The sequence below is a fragment of the Phyllopteryx taeniolatus genome, chromosome 13 (genome assembly GCF_024500385.1).
Source record: "Phyllopteryx taeniolatus isolate TA_2022b chromosome 13, UOR_Ptae_1.2, whole genome shotgun sequence".
In the NCBI taxonomy this organism is placed as follows: domain Eukaryota; kingdom Metazoa; phylum Chordata; class Actinopteri; order Syngnathiformes; family Syngnathidae; genus Phyllopteryx; species Phyllopteryx taeniolatus.
Window position 1 is genome coordinate 15,836,260 of NC_084514.1, and position 20,024 is coordinate 15,856,283.

The following is a 20,024-nucleotide window of genomic DNA, read 5'->3' on the forward strand; positions in this document are numbered from 1 at the left end:
TTTCCCATCATTTATCAGTGAATTTCAGCTGTTCTCAGCTCTCGGAGCCAAAAATTTAAAGTAGACAGTTTGGCAACTCACCAGCTGAGAGGATCTTGGCTGGCAGAGTCACATTTCCACTATGTGATTAAAGTCACTTTTCTCCAGTGTTCCACGTCAGAGCAGCCTGCCTCTGCACCACAGCGCATGGATATCGTGGGGAAGGACCATGGCTCACAATTGTAATGGAAGCATTTGACTTGATAATGAGCTGACCAGCTATCCTCCAGCCAGTCATCAACATCTGCAAACTGTTTCTATGTAATATACAGTATAGATGGCTGCAATATACTGTAGTTTCCTTAAACCAAGGAATTCCTTAAAAGTCACTTGATTAGAATCGTACTACCGGACATCATAGAATAACCCATAATGTCAAGCTGAAGAATTAACATTAAAAGGGAAACTAATTAGGAGGTCATGGTATAGTGATGGGAATGCTACTTCATTTCTTTGATCACCAATGAGGATAATTACCAAATAAGGTATCTCTTTTTTTAATGGGATGGGGGAATCGCTCCCTCTCTGAATGTTTTTAAACCCGTTTTCATGCCTGTCCTGTACTGAGCCGATTAATGCTGCTTTGGAAGTCTGCGTGGGTGTAGTTCAACTTCTTTAACTGATGTCAACCCGTTGCGACTGAATAAACAGTGCCTCTGCTGATTGCGGCCAAATCGTGCAGTCCATTCTGATTGTTTGGTAATTAATAATCAATTCCAATATTCAACTGAATTAAAACCATTATTCTGGCCATCACCAAATGGTGCTTTAATGATACATGTAAAACCCCATTTCAATATTGCGCAGGGTGTTTCCACTCCTTAGAAAAAGAACACAAAATAATTGTCACTTAACAGTTTTATTGAGGATGAAGAGAACTTTTCTTACACTGTAACTGTTATGAAATAACACATATAAAGAACAGAAAGTATGTACGGACAATTTAGTATTGGACAAAGGAGTGGTTTAGAAACAGAGCCAGGATATAGTGTAGAGGAGTTTAAATTACACTCTAATAGTAAATAATATTGGGCTTTTTTTAATGGTTTGTTCAATTTGACAATGTAACCTAAATGAGGGTAAAAAAAAATGTGACGTACAATAAATAAAGCTGAAAATGCACAGCCTATGGGACAAAAGTACCCTTGTCCACTGTGATCCAATACAAGAGCTGTATCAAAAATGTTCCCTTTATAAAGGCAATGATGATCAGCTTTGGTCAACACCATCAGTGAGGTACTTATGTATTTAATGTTTATTATTGTGGCTATGGAACAGCATTGAATTATACTCACAGGGGTTTCCAATACTGGACTTTGGTTATCACATTTAGCGACATCAGAAGAGTGAACTATTAGAAACACCTACCAGCGCCACTGCAAAGGACAATAATAAACAAACTGGTAAATGAATACCACTTTGGCAGTGGACAATGAAAACAGCATGATAGTGGACCCCCGCTATTCCACGCCTGACCGCAAATAGTGAAAATTCAAGAACAATTGATGCTCATTATGAATGCATTGGAAGAGAGGGGGGGGGGGGGAAACGTGTTTTCGGGGTTGGTTTGTTGCCTCCCCCCTCCCAAAAAAAATGAAAAAAAAATTGAAATTGGGGGGGAATCTGCGAACAGCTGTATCTGCGGGAGCCAAACTGCACATATACCGGTGTCCACTGTATTAACGTGGTCCTTTCTGGAGGATCAATGACATGATAACAATATTCTGATGATATTGTAGGAAAATATTACTATTCAGTCAAGTTATTTATTTTCACTAGATTGGTAACGAGTATGGTGGATTTTGATGTACTGGATGTCTTCACATTTTGAAAGGTACTTCTGGCGAGTATACAATGACCATGCTTGCCTCGTTATTTCTTCTCAGGGCCATTCGCTGGCTTGTCAGTGCAGCTGCCCATCTGCGAATTCTTCTTCTTGAAGTACAGCTCAGCACGTAGTTCCTCTAAGCTGCATTCGGTGGTGCCGCTGAAGAGCAGCTCTTTACAGTACATGCTCTTTTCTAGCTCTTTGCCCGATTCGTCTTCTTTCTGTTGATGTTGGTTCTCCAGCAGCTTTTTCAGAGGAGTGTCGTCTCTGCAGGGCTTGCGTGCCGACAAAATGTTATTCACTGTCGGGATGATCTTGCACGGCGTCCTGAGCGAGAGGTTGCACGGCACAGAAGAAACAGGGAAAAAGCTTACTTGCAACAGTGAAGAAGAAAAACTTCACACACACATGCATAACAAAACCAACATTAATATATTGTGCTTACAGTATTTACATTTGCTTTAAAATATTGGTCCAATCTTATTTTATAAAGCATATACTCAGCCTACTTGCTTTTGTTGTTAAGGCATTACATACTGTGTGGTTATATATATTTTAATTTACAATTGTGTATAAGGGCATCTGACATCAAAAAATAGATATTGCTACTGTAGTTTTAAATACACAGTCAAAACCACACTTGCTTTTCCAAAGTAGGCCAGCAAAAAGCGGAGAGGATCCCTCGACAGGCTTGGAAAAGAAGGCTGGTGAGGTTGCAATGTGCAATTTCAACACCCTAATAATTTATTGAGACAGCTATTGTGTTGATATCATTTGCATGAAATCAACTAACCAATCTCTACTTTCCATAAAAATCAAATAGTGTAGAACATCTACTGTATTCATTATTGGTCACTCACATTTTTGGAGTCTCAACCAACTCGTCAACAAATGGTTGGAAAGTGGGTTTCGGAGGAAGCGGAACCGTCAGTGTGTTTCCAAATTTGGACTTCTGGCGCATCTTGGATGGACAAAAATGGATGGAAATATAAACTAAAATCTTCATAGTGTATCAATATGAACTAACATACTTGATCTTACCTTGACGTCACACCATTTTTCTGCCCCTCTCTCATTTTCCTTTGCCCTCGCAGTAGGGGGAGCCAACCAATGCTCAAATTTCGGTTCAGAAGGACCGGCGCTTGCCTTGTTCTCATCAAAGATCAGCAGTCTACTGTTGCTGCTGTGACTGCTGCTTTCTCCGATGGGAGCGGCACGTAAACTCAGGCCCCTTGAGACACCTACATACGTATCGTCATTTAAACTCTTTTCACACCGAGCATTTTCTTGTCCAAAAAGTCTACACATTGCTGTTGAGTATGGTCTTTATTTTTGCGCTTACTTTGTATTGCAGGTCCCGTTCTGACAATAGGTACGGCGGCCTTTTTCCCTCGTGTTTTGAGCTCAGCAAGAGAAACTCTGTCGGTTTGTTTGGGCTCGTCGTCACTGTCACCATCATCGACTTTCTTCATTGCTTGCTGGGACACGCGAGCCTGCAACAACCTAATAAGACAGAATGTTAGGATTAGGTGCAGGAAATGTATGGTGGAAAATGACCACAACCCTGTCCATCCATCCATTCTCAGCACTGCTTATCCTGTTCAGGGTTGCTGGACGCTGGAGCCTGTCCCAGCTGACTTCGACCGAAAGGCGGACTACACCCTGAACTGGTCGCCAGTCAGTCGCAGGGCACATGTAGCCACGTACAACCATTCGCACCCATATCCACACCGTCGCTGAGTGGGAACTGAACCCACGCACCAAAGTCAGGTGAGTGTACCACTACACTGTCAGTGACCGCAGGTTTTTGTGATGGGGAGGGGCATGATAAAAACACATTTCTACTGCTTGTCCCATTCAGGGTCACGGGTGAGCTTTCTGAATTTGAGTAAGAGGCAAAGTATACCTCAGACTGGTCGCCACTCATCAAAGAGCACTTGCATACAACTATTCACACCCGACTTCATACTATGTGCAATTGAGTCTTCAATTAACCTAAAATGCATATTTTTGGAATGTGGGAGAAAGCTAGAGATGCTACACTGTGCTGCCCAAATGTGAATTGTCGACTGTACAACTCCACTGATAAAGAAACATCTATTAGGAGCAAAATGAAAAATGGAAAAAATAGCCCTCCAATCACTTTAAACTGATGCAAGTCTAATTTGTGTTTTGCCTCTACATAGGCTGGTGTTTGATATATTTTCATAACACTTATAGTATAGCTAATGTGTGTGATAATATTTGGTGTGCACATTGGAGCGGTTCAAACAGTTCATTGCATGATATACAAGTATAACTAATGTACGTGACAAAAGTGAGTAGTTCATACAATAGCAGGTGGATACGTACTTGTGGAACTGCTGTAGCCTGTCAAGAGGCTGGGCAAACATCTTGAGTCCTTCTTGGAAGATCAAGTCGGCTTTGAGGAAGTCACCGTGGTTCTCGAGCTCCTCGGCCCAGGCGATGTAGAAGGACGCCCTAGTGGTCCCTATTCCCTGGGCTTTCATGTACCTGTAAATGTCCAAGCGCTCCAAGCAATGCCCCGCCTAACAAACACACCACCGATATTAGGTTTAAACACTGCAGCAGCTTGTTAGTCACAGCTTGGTGTTGAGTATCAGAAGACACACATATTTGATCCAAAGGTCAATGTAGCGAGGATCGTCGTGATATTTCTTCTCGTCAGTGTATCGCGTCACGGCTTGCTCCAACAGTGTGCTCAGGTTGCTCTCTTTTCCTCCCTGAGGAAACATTTGCTCCGACCATTTGATGTACCTGTTCAATGCAGAACCACACGAGGAGCGTTAAATGAGGGGATCCACTGCATTATCCATCTCTACTGTACTTAATTTATTTACACGTACCGGTCCCAAACATCAAGCGGATCGTCTCCATCGTACAGCCGCAATTCAGACTCAAAAGCCCTATGAAAAAATAACAGGTATTTACAAACATTCTGATAATTTTACAATTCTTATAATATCCAACGTCATGTTTTAAAGCATTCATACTGTTTCTGTTGGAGGATGGCAGGGCTCAGGCCATCTTTGTTTTGATTGAGTGCCTGTAGCAAGGCTGACATGTTTCTCCCACGTCTTAGAGGTTGAATATTCTCCTTGCAGAGCTCCCATTCCACATCCTCCCCTTCTGCCATTGTGGAAAGGAGCTGGACACAGAAAGATGAACATTAACAAGAAATAATTTCTTGTTTAATAATTTATTATTTTTATTTTTTTTTTAGAATTAATTTGATGATCACGATGAATACATACAACAAGTGGCTATACTGCAACATCCTCTATTCTTGATGGAAAAAGCGTAACAGTCTATCCATCCACCCATATTGAAGATCGAAAGAATGAGATTTGACTTTGCCATAGGAATAAAACATGGGAATGGTGGCGTTATGTAACTGGGAATTAAAAAAAAATAATCCAATTCGAGATTAATGAACAGCAATAGATAAATGTGTTGATTATAATGCAATGCACCATAATCGTTACAGTCAAAGTAATTGAAAACTCGTGAAAAAGTGTCGCGCTTGCTACGGTTAATTACGAGGACGAATGTGCTAGCTAGGTTAAAATCTGTTTAACGCGATGGGTATTACAGTTCATTCATGTTCAACCGTGGTTGCATTTGATGCAGTACTACAGCGAACATGGCCTGTGAAATAATAGTATGGTTACCACTCACAAATTATCTTGAATGTGCCGAATGTCAAGCTTGTCAGAATGTCTGTCGTTGATAGCAAGTACATCAACAGCTCCGTTACTGTTTTGAACGAGGACCGCTGATTGGTTTGGCGAAAGCTCATTGGCGGAATCACAAAGCGGATATGACGCATCGCCAAGCATCCGGAATTCTTCCTGTTTTGCTCGTAATGGCTTTCAGTAGGTTGCCGGACCTCCAATTATTGCCTTAAAGGTTGTGCCGCCATACATATTTACATAGCGGCATTTTTCGTCCATTTAAAACTGATTCTTGCATGCGCATCGGAATGGATAATCGTTGTTATTGTTGTACCTCTAAGTTCGGTGTCTTTAAAAAGGAGGTAAGGCGATTCACTCTGGCCAAATACTAAATCGCAATTCTTTCGAGGGTTTAAAATACGTGTTTGCTTTTTTTCATTTTTCTCCTAGCTGGGTTGTAAAAGCTGTGGCCGCTCCTTTTGCTTGACTTTTAATGCTGTGGTGCCACGTTATGGCAACACTCTGCAAGTCTGCTTGGATGTCTGTCACAGCTAATTTGAAATTGAATTTGTCGAACTGAATCTGAAATGATCAAAGTGAATGTGAAAATATATAATTTGCATTGCGGATCAAATAATCGTACGTTCACTTTCAAGTTTATTGGACTTCAGTTCCAAAATAATTCATTCAATTTCAAATTATACTATTCAGATTCAGTTTTTAATGCAATGTTTCAAATTAAACTAGAAATGCAAACTTTTATTGTTATTTTTTAATGCAATTGTCCAAGTTTAGCAATTCAAAATCAAATATAAATGATTCAAATTCAGTTCCTGCTGGCACATATTTCAGCTCATAGTAATCTCATTACTTAAACATGCGTGACATAACGTTATGTAACTGAGTATTAAATAAAACATCAATTTCGAGATTAACGAACAGCAATACATAAATGTGTTGCATAATGCGATGCACCATGATCGTTACAGAAGAAGTAATGTAAAACTGATGAACAAGTGTCACATTTGCAATGGTTAATTACGAACGAATGAGACTGCTAATGTGGTAGCTAGGTTAAAATCTGTTTAACCCGATGGATATTACAGTTCAACGGTGGTCGCGTTTGATGAACCAGCTATTACATTAAATGTATCCTGTGAGATAATAGTTTGGTTAACACTCACAAATTGTCTTGTATGGGCTGAATATCAAGCTTGTCGGAATGTCTGCAATTGCTAGCAAGTACAGCAGCAGCTTGCTTCGTGACTGTTTTGAACGAGGACCGCTGATTGGTTTGGCGAAAGCTCATTGGAGGAATCACAAACAGGATATGACGCATTACCACAGCGTCCGGGTTTTTTCCCTGTTTTGGTTGTAATGTGTTTCAGTCGGTTGCTGGAGGTCCAATTATTCCCTTAAAAGTTGCGCTGCCATACATATTTACATAACTGAATTATTCGTCCATTTGTAAGTGATCCTTGCATGCGCATCGGAATGGATAGTCGTTGTTATTGTTGTACCTCTAAGTTCGGTGTCTTTAAAAAGGAGGTAAGGCGGTTCACTCTGGTCAAATACTGCATCGCAATTTTGTTCGTGGGTGTAAAATACGTATTTGCTTTGATTCATTTTGTCCCTAGCTGGGTTGTAAAGGCTGTGGCCGCTCCTTCTGCTCCAGCTGCTTGACATTTAATGCTGTGGTGCCACGTTATGGCAACACCCAGCAGAAGGTCTGCAAGCAATGCCATGGTAATCTTACAAGGTAGATCTCCTGCAAATGAATATCAACTGCATGTGATTAGTGTTTGTGAACAATCCACGTAGTGACTTCTTCTGATTCTGCACCACTATAATATGTTTCCAGTGGGAATACTTCAAACGATACAGGAAAATGGTCACCGCCCGAAAACTACAATAAGTGAGTTGATCGTCACGTTTGGAAACCCAATGTTTCTAGGGATCGTGTGTTCATAAAACAAAATGAAATTGCTCCATAGACGGGTTGCTGCGTTTGAAGCCAAACAGCAAAGGCAGCTGACACAACCACACGGAGGCAGTATACATTCCCAAGCGGGTCTTCCCACTCCTAAAGCCCTAAGTAAGGAAGATCAGGCAATTGCTGAAATGCTTCAAAAGCTGAAAGAAGACACTGCACCAAGTATTATCATTTCTTGTTTAGAAACAACAGTTTACTTGACAATTATTTCGCTTGCTGATTCTGCTTTTACCTCCTGAGTTTCAGAGTCTATCCCTTCTGAAAAGGAAATTGAGGCTCGGCTTGCTGCCCTTAAAGCTCCCAGCAAGCCAGTGCCTTCTTCGCAGGAGATGGAAGACCGTTTAGCAGCTTTAAAGGGCCGAACTCCTCCTTCTCAAGCTCCCCCACCTGTGAGCCTCACCTAACACCCACGCCTTGTTATAATCACATACAGTGCATGTATGTGTCTTATTGTCTTCCTCTTTACAGGTCCACCAGCCTCCAGATAACAGGACTCAAACCGAGCAAGCCAATGACCTTCTTACTCAGATGACGGAGGAAGTTGTTATTGACCATCAGCTTGCAAATCCTGGATCCAGTAAGAAAACACCCTTTATGAAGCAGTTATATCATGACCGTATTTCCTCAAATAGTTGCCTCTCCTCTCATATACGCCATACCCCAACTAACTGCATAGTGTGCCATCCGTCCCCTTGAACAAATAAACATTAAATCTCATATTGATATAATTGAAAGAATAACAGGCTGTGCTACTACGTGGCTGTAATTACCTGTAATATGACATTGACAGGGCATGTCACAGTAAACATTGGTACCACAGCACGCAGCAACTGTGCATCAGATGTAGCATCTGTAAAGTTGAACTTTACTTTTGAAAGCTGCTAAACATTATGATGATGAAAATTGATCTGAGAAGAATTAGGCATTGGGACAATAATGATTAGCCCCATAGTAGATGGCAGAGGCTTATACTATAATTATTATAATACCTTAACTTACAAGTGCCACAATGAAAATGTTTTTCTCGTTACAAGCAGTTGCTTGGTCCTTTTTTAAGTTTTGCTTTGTGTTGCTATCCAAAATTGGAGTTAGACACGCACTTCAGATTTGCCACCGCTCCAGTGAAGTGAAAAACAATGGCACAATCAATTTACTGTAATGCCCTGGCATGTGGGCAAGGAGAGCCACAGTCACTTTCAGTTGTTTATAGAAAAGAACAGTCAAACACACAATTACAAAATTAAAACTCTTCAAGGAGCTGCTGTAGCCAAAACTCGCGCAATCCAGCTCCTGCTCACTCACTCACTAGGCCACACCCTTTAAAGGCACACATCAACTCACAAATACTACAATACGTACAGTGATTCCAGCTTTCTTTAATTCTCTTTCATTATGTTTTTATAAAATACAGTGCTATTTTTCTTTATTAAAAATGTAACAAAATTGCGGTGGTTTTTGGGGAGGCAGAATGGATTAATAGCATTTCTATAAATTTCAATGGGGAAAATTGAGGTTATATACAAAAAAAATTAGTTACGAGCTTGGTCACTGATTGAACTTGTCAGTCAAGGTAGCACTGTACATATTGTAATATGTATGATTTGAATAAAAACAATTATTATTATTATTGAAATACGACGTACAAACCAAAGGCCGCTGCTCTTACTAAATGCCTCCTACCCTCTATATTTGATAAAATAATGTCACCCAGCATCTATTTGATGAACTACGGTTCTGATGGTATCTGATGATTGTCTTATAATTTCAGAGGATAATGGACGTATGAATGATCTTAACAAAGGGGGGGAAAGGACACAACAGGGCAATATGGATGAGAACCAAGACTCAAGGAGACAGCTTGAGATTGAGGGGGCACGTTTGCTTGAAGAGGCCCAAGAGGAGCTGAAAAAGGATCATCATTCCACAGAACAAATCCTCAACATGGCCAAGAGGCTCGCGCTGCTGAAAGGCCAGGACCCAGACAAAGGTTCGACACATATCAGTAAATAACAGCAATGCAAGAAAGCCGCACATAACATTACCTATTATGACTTTAAAGTAGTTCTTTTAGGTATGAACTTTCCCTGAACATAAACTGTTCACATCTAAATGTTATGAAATGAGATGTAAGCACTTTGTTTAAAAAAAGTATGTCACTTTTAGTTAAGATGGAAGATTTCAAACACCCAGACAGTGATGAGGAGACAGAGGATGAAGCCATAATAAGGGTTTTAAAGCAGGTATGGTGTGCGTGCTTGTGGATGACAGTGCCGCTCTCTTATAAAACATACACATTGATTTTTGAAACCACTTAACAGTGGTAACATACTTACATGCTGTAATTCGTTTGTGTCTGTTTTTGCAGCTCTCAGAAGAAGCTGCACTCGATGAGGCCAGTGGCTACAACATACCTCTAGAACACAGTGGACCAAAAAACACAGAGAAGAATAAGAACGCCAAGAAGCCCGTATTAAACTATGAGCAAAATATAAATTTGAGGAATTAACCTTCAGTGATAAATTGTTGTTATTTTATGTTTGATAGACTCAAGCTCCAGCAGCCAAGAGTAGGACTCCTCCAGCAGCTGTGAGATCGGCACATCCGCCATCAGACAGCGAAGACGATGAACTTCCGTGGTGTTGCATCTGTAACCATGATGCCACTCTACGCTGTCACACCTGTGATGGAGACCTGTACTGTAACCGCTGCTTCAGGTAGCATATTGTGCATTTGCTCCGATTTAGAACACTTTCACGGTGGCTCTGTTGTGCCACCAAATCTAGATGCATGTGAGCGCGAATGCAGACCATGACCCACATAAAATAGAGGCAAGCTGTTGCCATATTGCCAAGCAGCATGTGTATTAAATATTTAGTGTTGTGAATTATCAATCCACACCCTTTTACATCCACAGGGAAGGACACGATAAATACGACAGGAAGGAGCACCGCACCACCAATTACACTGCACCAAAAAAGAAACGGAAGTCCTGATGGTGGCACCGTGCTGATAGTGGTGGCCTGATCAACACTGCATTCTTCCGCCATTAATGGAACACTTAATGTTGATAAGAAAGCCTTACACTAACTTCAAAACTTAATCTACATGCATATTTAAATCCAGTCATGGAGGTTGTTTTTGAATTAGAATACATGAATGAATAATTTAATAAAGGAAGTCGTCAACATTGAAATACTAATACATGTGAAACAATTATGATATATGAAAGATCAATTCAATGTTCTTCATAATTAATCAAAAGAGAAGTAGGCCTTTGAGTGATTGGTTATTTTAGCGAAGCTGCACTGCCTCAAGATTAAAACAACATTTTTTGTCACTCATCCTCCTTCCTAAGTAACAAAGGCTGTACTTTGCTATTTGAGGACTTCATAATGTTGACAACACACACAATATAAAGCAAATCATGAGCTCTGCTGGGATGATTTCCAACCTCAAACTGTCAGCACTGGAGTGACGAAGCTCCGCAGAGTCCGTATAAAAGGATTAGTAAGGCTTTTGTTTTCCATTGGCAGGCACCTCGACCACACTTGTAACGTACGTTTGAATGTGTGTCGAACATCGCAGCATTGCCTCGCTTCTCCTTGCACATAATTTCATTACTGTGACTGCTGCAGGGTTGTTTTTGAGAGATGGCTACATTTTGTTTTTTTGTAGTTTGTCAGTCAAGCATAATCACTTTACGAAAACGTGCCTGGCTGGCAGAGATGGCTGCAAGTGAGGAGTGTAGATGGTCTCTATAGTGGAAATGGGGACGATCCAAGCAAATTACTGTAATGGACCCTGATGGAGCCAAAAGACCCTCATGTGTCACAGCGAGACCAGCAGAGTGGCAGAGTGTAGTCTCATCAAGACACATCACTGTCTAGCCAACTGAGGAGGAACCATCATCATACTCTCCTCTGGGGGCTCCATTAAGCTTTGTATGGAGGTCGTTAATGTGTTTGCCTTTTCTGGTTATGTCGTACACAGACAGGAAATGGGAGAGGATAATGGATGCATACTTAATGGACCTTCCTGCTGAAGGTTTTTGCTGTGTTTACTCCTAAACTTGACATGTCAATATCCCCTTTGGCTTCCCCTGCCATGCTGAAAAATAAATGTGAGAAAATGCTTTCTGGAAATGATATTCTGACTCGCATCTTATTGACTAACTCTTGTAAAAGTAAAGTCATTTCATGAGGAGAACTTGAAGAAGAATGAGTGCGTGCAATAAATATAATACCTGAAGGTATCACTTCACTGATGTTTGTTGTTCAATGAAATGTGACTCTTGGTATTGAAAATGTCTCATTTTATTGTCATACAGCACTCTTAGATGAGTGAAAATATCTGTACATTAACAAGCAAACACAAATTTACAGTCTTAACACATGAAAAATATCTGGAATAATATTACAGCTTCCATCACATGTGCATTATTATATTTGACGGGGAGGTTGGGGTGCATGATGTCACAGTCCAAAAAGTCAAAAGTCTCTTGACTGCTTTGGTGTCCAACTGATGCTGACCGGGGAAGAGGGCAAGAAGAACCCCCTTGAGGGTGTGAACTGCACATACAGGCATCCAAACAGTAAACACATGGGGGCTTGGAACCAATGAGAATCCGTTGTCTCAATTCTTTATTTGACCTAGAACTACTTCTTCAAGGGGCCTGACATTTTGCGAAGTCCCTTTATCCTGTAGAGCAGCGCGTTGACAAAATCCTAAGGAATATGTACAAAAACACTCATGACTCCATTGGCGTCTTTTTCTGTAATAATGAACATCCATTATTCTATACCAAGTATTCTATACTTCGTATAATTTGACCAATAATAGTAAAGACACCTCACTGAATTTCATTTTGAAAACTAAATCAATTTCACTGGTATGAGTATTTGAATTATTGGCGGCAGTTATTATTTCAAAGGTAACAATTGTTTCCAAGAAAAACAAGGTATTTTTTAACACTTTTAATGCCACAATGTCTTTACCGTTATGTGTCCCAAATGAAATTTCTTGATTTGCAAAATGTTTTCTAAAGATGCCAATTAAATTTGTGGATTACCGTACTTAATATGCCTTTTCTATGAAAACTACACAGCTAGATACCTCTTAGTGTCTATAGAGTTCCCTTTTTTTTTTTGTTTGGTTCTTTTAGAAATGGCCCTTCAGTCACTCAAGCTATCTTTCCTGTTAATGCCACCGGAGGGGTCTCATTGCGTTGTTACAATACACCACAGGGATCTGATCTCACACAATCGCAGAGGCCAAAAGAGATGTTTTTTTCTGAGGTATGTATGAATATGTGAATGTGTCAGAACAATTGCATGTCTTCACCGTGATTATGAAGGTATAAAGACAGGAGTGTAATAGGTTTGCGTTTGAAGGGCAACGCATGTAAATCGTGCAACTCATGGTTGCTATGTAGCGGTTTACGTCCTAACCGTGATGCAAGAAGTGCATATCAGTGGGCCACCACCATTTGCCTGCTCTGTCAGTGGCTTCTATCAACCAAGCTGTGGCAAAATTTAAGTCATTATAATTGTTTATGATTTTCCCGTACAGGTTTAAGAAATCATCACATTTGGATTGGGCTGCCATGAAATGTGTATATTTATCTATTGATTGTCTTTACTATTATGGCCTAAAACTTTAAATATTCAATAACGTTTTGAAAATAGGATTTCAAGCATGGCTCTTTCAGCATGGGAGACATTTAGATATAAAATCAAGGCAGTATAACAAATAAAAAATAAAAAGTGTCTACCGTTATTAATGGAATTATATACAAATGACCCATATAGTGTACAGTTTATCATACACATCCATGTTCTACTGCTTGCCCTGTTTAGGGTAATTATGAAGGGATGAGCTGGAGCGTATCGCAGCTGACTTTGGGAGAGAGGCAGGATACAACCTGGCCGTAAAGACAATTTAAGTCTTCAGTTAACCGAAAGTGCATGTTTTTGGAATGTGGGAGGAAACCGGTGCACCCATGAAAGGATGGGATGAATATGCAAAGTGAACACAGCAAGGCCCACACAACTGTTCTGACTGTGAGCCATATGTGATCGCCTGCATGCAATATCATGAAAGTAATAGAACATTTTTAACTTCTCACCTCTATTGGCTTCCTGCATTCCTGCAGCAACTCCTGAAAGTAGCAGAAGAAAAGCACAGAGAACAATCAGTCAAAGGGTTTGGGACACTTATTGTTTCATTAATGAATCATTGGTGGGCCGATCCCTCACCATGACCCCATCAAACATTTTGAATAAACTTGAAAAGAGATTCGAGCACAGCCAGGGCCTCTCTTAGGTCTCAACACTTTTTTCAATAATTCTTTCAAACATTGCAACATTGAATTCTTGCTGCATGTTAAGTGTTAGTTCAGCTTGTATCCCATGAAATGTTAAGGTGAAGGGGGAAACAAGTGATCATGTTTAAGTATGTGTTCAACCCATGTTGGTTAAAAGCTTTTTCGAGAACACTGTCAGCATACAAAACTGCATGTACCTGTAGTCGAATTCTTTGCCCCTCATCTGATAGCTCCAGCAACTCATCTATGTCAATCTCCAACTCTGGGATGTCTTCTTCCTGCAAGAACAAAAATCAAATGTTAAATAAATAAAAGTTTTTTTCTGCAGCCCCATTCGTTTTCCCTCTGTTACCCACATTTGTGAGACACAAAAGCTCGCAGGGTACATCCCATCCTAAATCCCAGTGACATGACTCTCCACACCACTGAGCAGTCATTGAGATGGAAAACATTGTAAAATAGAGCGTCCATGTTTCCACTGTGCCTGTTAACCCAAGACACGAATGTAGTGACTACTATTACCAATTAAGTCTATAAAAGATATAATATTATAAAATGTGTCATCTTCAGAACTTTACAACTTTAGAGCTCTGCAGAGTGTCCTGGGAGGAAACCTGACCACCAGTATATGCAGACTCAGCAGCTGAACGCTGATCTTTGACAAGGCGGTTTGCTTTTCCAGGGTGAAATGTTCCAGTTGGGAGGGTTTCACGACCAGGCAAGATTGGGGCTTGGATGGTTCTCTGGATGATGAAAGAGTTAATCAATGTGAAGTGCTGAGTTGTGGAGTGGATGGACCCTCCTAATATGTCCCCCATGCACCCTCTAATTGATCCATTTTGCCAGGATGGACCCCATGTACTTCTGCTTAGCTCTGCAGGACTTGAGTTTTTTATTACTTTGGTCAATGATGCTCATTTCCGTTTCCGGTTGAGTTTGTGTTTTAACTGCCTATCTCTGATTGCATCTGTATAAATATAAAAGTGTTTTGTTTTCTTTTAATTTACTATGCATGACATACTGTAATTTACTTTTGGCCAACAATAATCCATTGTTTCAGCACTGCATGCAGTGTATCTTTCAATGCTGGGAAGCCCTTCATGAGTCTATCAAGAAGCTACTGCAGCCTAAAAAACAAAACAAAAATTGACCGATAATCTAAAACATGGTGGCACGATGGACGCCTGGTTAGCACATCTGCCACACAGTTGTGGGGACCCGGGTTCAAATCCGGCCTGGCCTGTGTGGCGTTTGCATGTTCTCCCCGTGCCTGCATTGGTTTTGTCCCGGTACTCTGGTTTCCTCCCACATTCCACAAACATGTCCGAAGGTGTGAATGTGAGTATATGTGCCCTGCGATTGGCTGGCTGCCAGTTGAGGGTGTACCCCGCCTCTCACCCAGAGATAGCCTCCAGCACACCCGCAACCCTAGTGAGGATAAGTGGGAAAGAAAATGGATGGATGGCTGGATCCCCTTGAGGGATCCGTTCATCTTACACAGAATGGGCACCTCAAACTCTTATAGCCTATACCAGGGGCGATTCTACTGTCAGAGGTTTAGGGTGCTGGGCATAGGTGTTTCGAGCCCATTTTGGGTGGTGCTGACGCACCCCTAAAAGGAATCTGAGCACTCCTAAATTTTGAGAGATCCAAAAAATTATTTTAAACTTATAGGTTGTTTTAAAATAACCTAGAAAGGTGTACAGTACTTGGTTGAAACGTAATATTTTAACAACAAAAATACAGCCCCCCTGCCCCCTATTGCCTCAAAAATGGTTTGCTCCACCCAATCCCTTCCACCTCTCTCTGACTGGGCTCTGAGTGCTTTACTTGTACAGCAATAGCTGCCTTCCCAGTGATATTATGTACAGTAAGTATCCGCCTTAAACCTGTATAGGTGGCACATTTCTTAACTTCAACCACTCAATACAACACACTACTATCATTACCAGTCCTCTTCTTTATCTAATCGTAACTTGTTAGCTGACATGTTTTTCTCGGAAACGATTCAGGTCAGACAGTACTGTCCTCTGTTTGAATTGGAATGAGAGAAGTTAGTTCTAATTGTGTGTGCGATAATATTACAGCGAAGGTGCTACGAATAGCTTACTTACTGACTGGAAGCCAATGAACATTATTAGCCCTTTCAGGATAGAGAGAGAGAGGGGCAGAGAGAGGAGTTCACATATTAGTATTCAAAGTATTCACAAAACTCTATTTCTAGTCAGCTGTTTTAAATTGCGTGCATTGCATTTTAAATAAAAGTAAAAAAATAAAATAAAATAAAAAAGTCCAAGCTCAATTTTTAGCACTCACTAGAGGGGGCTGGTTGACTCCCACAAAAATGCATATTGTTAATGTGTATGTAGAGGGGCTACTGTATCAAAATGAGTGATCTTCCCCCAGCAATTAGGGGTAAAGTATGTTTATTTTATGATTCCGATTAGATTCCTCTATTGCTATTTCAAGGTTTGAATAACCTCCATCAGATTTGACGGGTTAGTAAGACTTTCCCAAAAACCTTTATGCTTTTAATTCTAAAACGTGGGAATGAAAATGCATAAAAATGTAAAAACAGTTTATCTTGCCTGGCAAGGAGCTCAGAACCCCTAAACCTCTGATCCCAGAATCATCCAGGGGCTGGGTTTAATTTTAAAAATTTCCAAGAAATGCCCGTGTAAGCTATTCAGTAGCAACATGGCTTCAATATTATCACACGCATTATCACGACAACTAACGTTTATATATAATTTGATGGCTCCAATTTCAAGGGTGGTGGAATTCATTCCTCAGATGCTTCAGCACCCCCAAAATGGGCTACAAACGCCAATGGCCTTTACTTTCCAATTTTGCATTGTAATCCCTGATAATCATAGTCCATGGTGGATAATCCTGAAGGGACTTTGTCTCAATGAACACAAAACAAAACACCACCAAGACACGCTATGTTTTTACTTCCTTGCCCATGCCCATGGAAATAAAATTGTCAGTGAAAATGACAACATGATTTCAACTTATCAGATTCTTCTTGCCTTTCCTGTTAGAGGGCAACGCTCTTTCTATTATAGGCCCTTAAACATCATTAATGAAAACACAACCAACATATATACAATTATATACTGAGTCGGTAACATCATTTCACTAGAATTCACTTCATAACAACAAATAAAATTACATGATGAAATAAAAGCTGATGTCAATACAGTGGTTGGAAGAAGGAAGTTTTATCTGCCACTATTCCCCTATACTTGTATATAAATTAACTAACCTTTATTGACATGTTATTATTGATTTACTTACTTTGTGAATGTGAGGGGAAACACCGATGACAACCTGCATACAGTATGCGGGCCTAAATGTTGCTGGACATTTCTATTTCTTCCGATAACTGATCACACCTTCTATGAGGTTTACTATTTCTCCAAAGGTGTGAAGTTTGCGAAGAAGCTGGCCAAGGCAGCGCTTGCATAAATTAGAGATGTGGTTAAATAATTTAGACAGCAATGCAAAGGACTGTTGGCAAAATTTTCCAAGTGGAACACTCCAACCAACAGAGTACGCTTCCATTGAGACAATGCCAAATGTATGTAAATGTAAACCCTAACCATAATCCAGTGCAGATGGACAGGCTCGGCCTAATTTTGTATGATGTAAACATGATGATGATTCTCAGTAAGAAATATGGGTAAATGAGGAGCCTTTCCTTCATCTCCACTAATGAACCCCATATGAATGATTATTGGACCCCTCTTCTTGAGACAAAAAGTAATGAGCTCCTATGACATGAGTGTCAGATCTAAAAGGAGAAAGGAGCAGAGATTGTAGCCCAAGAGATGCAATAATGAACGTTTTTCCCCACGTGGGCTCCATTTTGCTATATGGCAGAATTCTAAGGAAAGAAACCAAATTGAACAAATAATGGCATGCAGTATCATGACTGAACCAATGTTATCATTGATACATGTCTTCAGGTTGCACTAGAAACATGTATGTTCACTGGTTCTCATGCTAATGTATACAATAGTTCTCATCTAATGCCTATCCCAGTAATCTTCGGGTGAGAGGCGGGGTACACCCCGAACTGGTCGCCAGCCAATCACAAGGCACATAGAAACAAACAACCATCCGCACTCACATTCACACTTACGGGCAATTTAGAGTCTTCAATCAACCTACCACGCATGTTTTTGGGATGTGGGAGGAAACCGGAGTGCCCGGAGAAAACCCACGCAGGCACGGGGAGAACATGCAAACCGCACACAGGCGGGGCCGGGATTTGAACCCCGATCCTCAGAACTGTGAGGCAGATGTGCTAACCAGTCGTCCATCGTGCCGCATCTTCTGTGTCCTAGTCATGATAATTGAATGATTCTGATAAAGAGACTTGAAAGTGATATTGACCCCGTGATTATACTGTGGTGGACAAAGATGGACGTCTTCCCTTATTTCTAACAGTACAGGAAGGTGGGGTTCATCCTGTTTGTAAAATAGTCAACAAATAACTGTTTGTTGTCCCTGTCTAAATTAGCTCTGAAGAATATAATTGTCTTATCCAAAAAGCATGCACATGGTCTCATGTGCTTGTCTCTGCCTTGGCGACGTTGTCATTAATCTGCATCGTCATCCCATGTTAGCCAAAGGACATCCCGCTTCCCACTGTGCCGAGGCGGCTCATGTGGGAGATGAGACATCTGTTGCCATGGTTTCCCCTTGAGAGAACCCAATGCAAATCAATGTGCAGCTGGTGGCATAATTGGATTGAGTCCCACATTACAGGAGTGCAGTTGATGTGCACATCACAGTAAATGCACAGGGCAGCTATGTAATTACGTCTTGTCATTTATGATTATGAATGACATCGTCTCACTTTCAACTACTCTTATTGAAATATTGGAACACAGGTGAGAGTGCAGTTAGCTCAATGCATCTGTGAAGCAATCTCACTTGCATTTCTCCCATCTTCTCTTATACAGTATGTCAGTGTAACAGACGATGGATAAAGGGGCACTACCGCCCTTGCTACCAGTGTATGTATGTGTGTCTGCGTGAATGTGTGTGTGCGTGCCTGCGCGCGTGTGTGTGTCCATGAGTCTCCCCCCGTACCTCACAGTCAAAGAGCAGGTGCAGCTGTTCATCTATCCACTCCTCAATGTCCAGCCTCCTCTGCAGGTCCTTGCGGTTGTACTTGACGGTCAGCTTGCCAAGCTTGCGGTGCCCTGGCTCGTCGACTTTGCCCGTGGGCTGGAACATCACTCTGGACTGGGTGTTTTCCTCTGACTCCATGGCTGCCATGGCCTCAGAAGAACCACTCCAAGCTCTCTCTGTCAAACACACACACACACACACACACACACACACACACAAGCAGGTAGTTATGCGCAGGCTCCGGCCCGCTCTATCTCTGTGCGTTTCCTGGTCTAGTATTCAATGTCTGCCTTCTCTGTCACACTGACTCTGACTCACACTGCTTGTCCCTCTCTCACTCTCTTTCTCTGTGAAGCTCTCCTTCTCGCCTCCTCTTGCAACACCCACTGCCTGCACTATGAGGACAACAGTAATGAGATACGCTTCTCTGTGTGTGTATGCCACTTATATGACAGGGTGTGTGTTTGTTGTTTGTGTGTGTGGCAGGTCGTGGAAGAGCGTAGGTCAGTCACAACCATAAAAAATGGAGAGAAAGAGAGAGAGAGAGAGAGAGACTAATCAGCAGAGCGGATGCCTGTAAATCAGCAAATGGCAACAAACTGTCTGAAAATGTAAACACTGACATTACAACATAAATTATTAATATAATAAATAATTAAACTGGCCAGAACAAAAATTATGATACCATTAACTTAATATTATGCTGCACAACATTTGAGGTAATCACGGTTGTGTGTTTTGGGTCTTGAACCTCATGGAGGACCCAAGAACTGTGGCTGGGACCAAGATTTCTGACACTGGGCAACACATTTCACTCCAGAATTTCTTGATTGTGAGATTTCAGTGGGTCTTGCACAGATTTAAGACAACCTGTGCTGGATGCACAGGGGGATGTTATTTGCCAAAACAGTTTTTCTCTCATCTATCCAAAGAACATTCTCCCAGGACCTGTGTGACTTGTCAAAAAGCATTTTGGCAAATACCATTCTGATCAGTCTCTAA

General features: G+C 41.1%; 3 protein-coding genes across 5 annotated transcripts; 1 reads left to right on the forward strand and 2 right to left on the reverse strand.

The window, feature by feature from the left end:
* Positions 1 to 409: 409 nt before the first annotated feature.
* bub1bb (BUB1 mitotic checkpoint serine/threonine kinase Bb) lies at positions 410 to 6,860 on the reverse strand. 2 transcript variants are annotated; one of them, XM_061795277.1, is made up of 9 exons: positions 5,567 to 5,723; positions 4,882 to 5,036; positions 4,735 to 4,794; positions 4,501 to 4,645; positions 4,220 to 4,416; positions 3,210 to 3,370; positions 2,909 to 3,108; positions 2,728 to 2,828; positions 410 to 2,194 (listed from the first exon to the last, which is right to left on the reverse strand). In XM_061795277.1, exons 2-9 carry the CDS (start codon positions 5,022 to 5,024, stop codon positions 1,912 to 1,914), a joined length of 1,290 nt encoding a protein of 429 aa, XP_061651261.1. In that variant the 5' UTR covers positions 5,025 to 5,036; positions 5,567 to 5,723; the 3' UTR covers positions 410 to 1,911. The 2 variants fall into 2 exon arrangements, with proteins under 2 accessions (XP_061651261.1, XP_061651262.1); XM_061795278.1 differs by lacking the exon at positions 5,567 to 5,723 and adding an exon at positions 6,747 to 6,860 and having other exon boundaries at positions 412 to 2,194.
* Positions 5,833 to 11,700, forward strand: zfyve19 (zinc finger, FYVE domain containing 19). Of its 2 annotated transcripts, none has more exons than XM_061795276.1 (11): positions 5,833 to 5,924; positions 7,200 to 7,321; positions 7,424 to 7,477; positions 7,557 to 7,717; positions 7,802 to 7,944; positions 8,024 to 8,132; positions 9,324 to 9,542; positions 9,719 to 9,795; positions 9,921 to 10,022; positions 10,100 to 10,269; positions 10,470 to 11,700. In XM_061795276.1, exons 1-11 carry the CDS (start codon positions 5,859 to 5,861, stop codon positions 10,546 to 10,548), a joined length of 1,302 nt encoding a protein of 433 aa, XP_061651260.1. In that variant the 5' UTR covers positions 5,833 to 5,858; the 3' UTR covers positions 10,549 to 11,700. The 2 variants fall into 2 exon arrangements, with proteins under 2 accessions (XP_061651260.1, XP_061651259.1); XM_061795275.1 differs by lacking the exon at positions 5,833 to 5,924 and adding an exon at positions 6,855 to 7,110.
* A 150-nt stretch (positions 11,701 to 11,850) lies between these two features.
* Positions 11,851 to 19,469, reverse strand: ppp1r14d (protein phosphatase 1 regulatory inhibitor subunit 14D). The gene is made up of 5 exons (XM_061795279.1): positions 19,341 to 19,469; positions 18,981 to 19,198; positions 14,075 to 14,155; positions 13,680 to 13,712; positions 11,851 to 12,279 (listed from the first exon to the last, which is right to left on the reverse strand). Exons 2-5 carry the CDS (start codon positions 19,167 to 19,169, stop codon positions 12,211 to 12,213), a joined length of 372 nt encoding a protein of 123 aa, XP_061651263.1. The 5' UTR covers positions 19,170 to 19,198; positions 19,341 to 19,469; the 3' UTR covers positions 11,851 to 12,210.
* Positions 19,470 to 20,024: the final 555 nt, after the last annotated feature.

Coding starts and splice junctions, on each gene's coding strand:
- zfyve19 (XM_061795276.1), top strand. CDS start 5,859: ATGCGCATCGGAATGGATAATCGTTGTTATTGTTGTACCTCTAAGTTC. Junction 8,133..9,323: donor GCTTGCAAATCCTGGATCCA/GTAAGAAAACAC, acceptor TTATAATTTCAG/AGGATAATGGACGTATGAAT. Junction 9,796..9,920: donor TAATAAGGGTTTTAAAGCAG/GTATGGTGTGCG, acceptor CTGTTTTTGCAG/CTCTCAGAAGAAGCTGCACT.
- bub1bb (XM_061795277.1), bottom strand. CDS start 5,024: ATGGCAGAAGGGGAGGATGTGGAATGGGAGCTCTGCAAGGAGAATATT. Junction 4,795..4,881: donor GCCATCCTCCAACAGAAACA/GTATGAATGCTT, acceptor ATTTTTTCATAG/GGCTTTTGAGTCTGAATTGC. Junction 3,371..4,219: donor AGGCTACAGCAGTTCCACAA/GTACGTATCCAC, acceptor CTGTCTTATTAG/GTTGTTGCAGGCTCGCGTGT.
- ppp1r14d (XM_061795279.1), bottom strand. CDS start 19,169: ATGGCAGCCATGGAGTCAGAGGAAAACACCCAGTCCAGAGTGATGTTC. Junction 13,713..14,074: donor GGCAAAGAATTCGACTACAG/GTACATGCAGTT, acceptor TGCTACTTTCAG/GAGTTGCTGCAGGAATGCAG. Junction 12,280..13,679: donor AATGCAGGAAGCCAATAGAG/GTGAGAAGTTAA, acceptor CATATTCCTTAG/GATTTTGTCAACGCGCTGCT.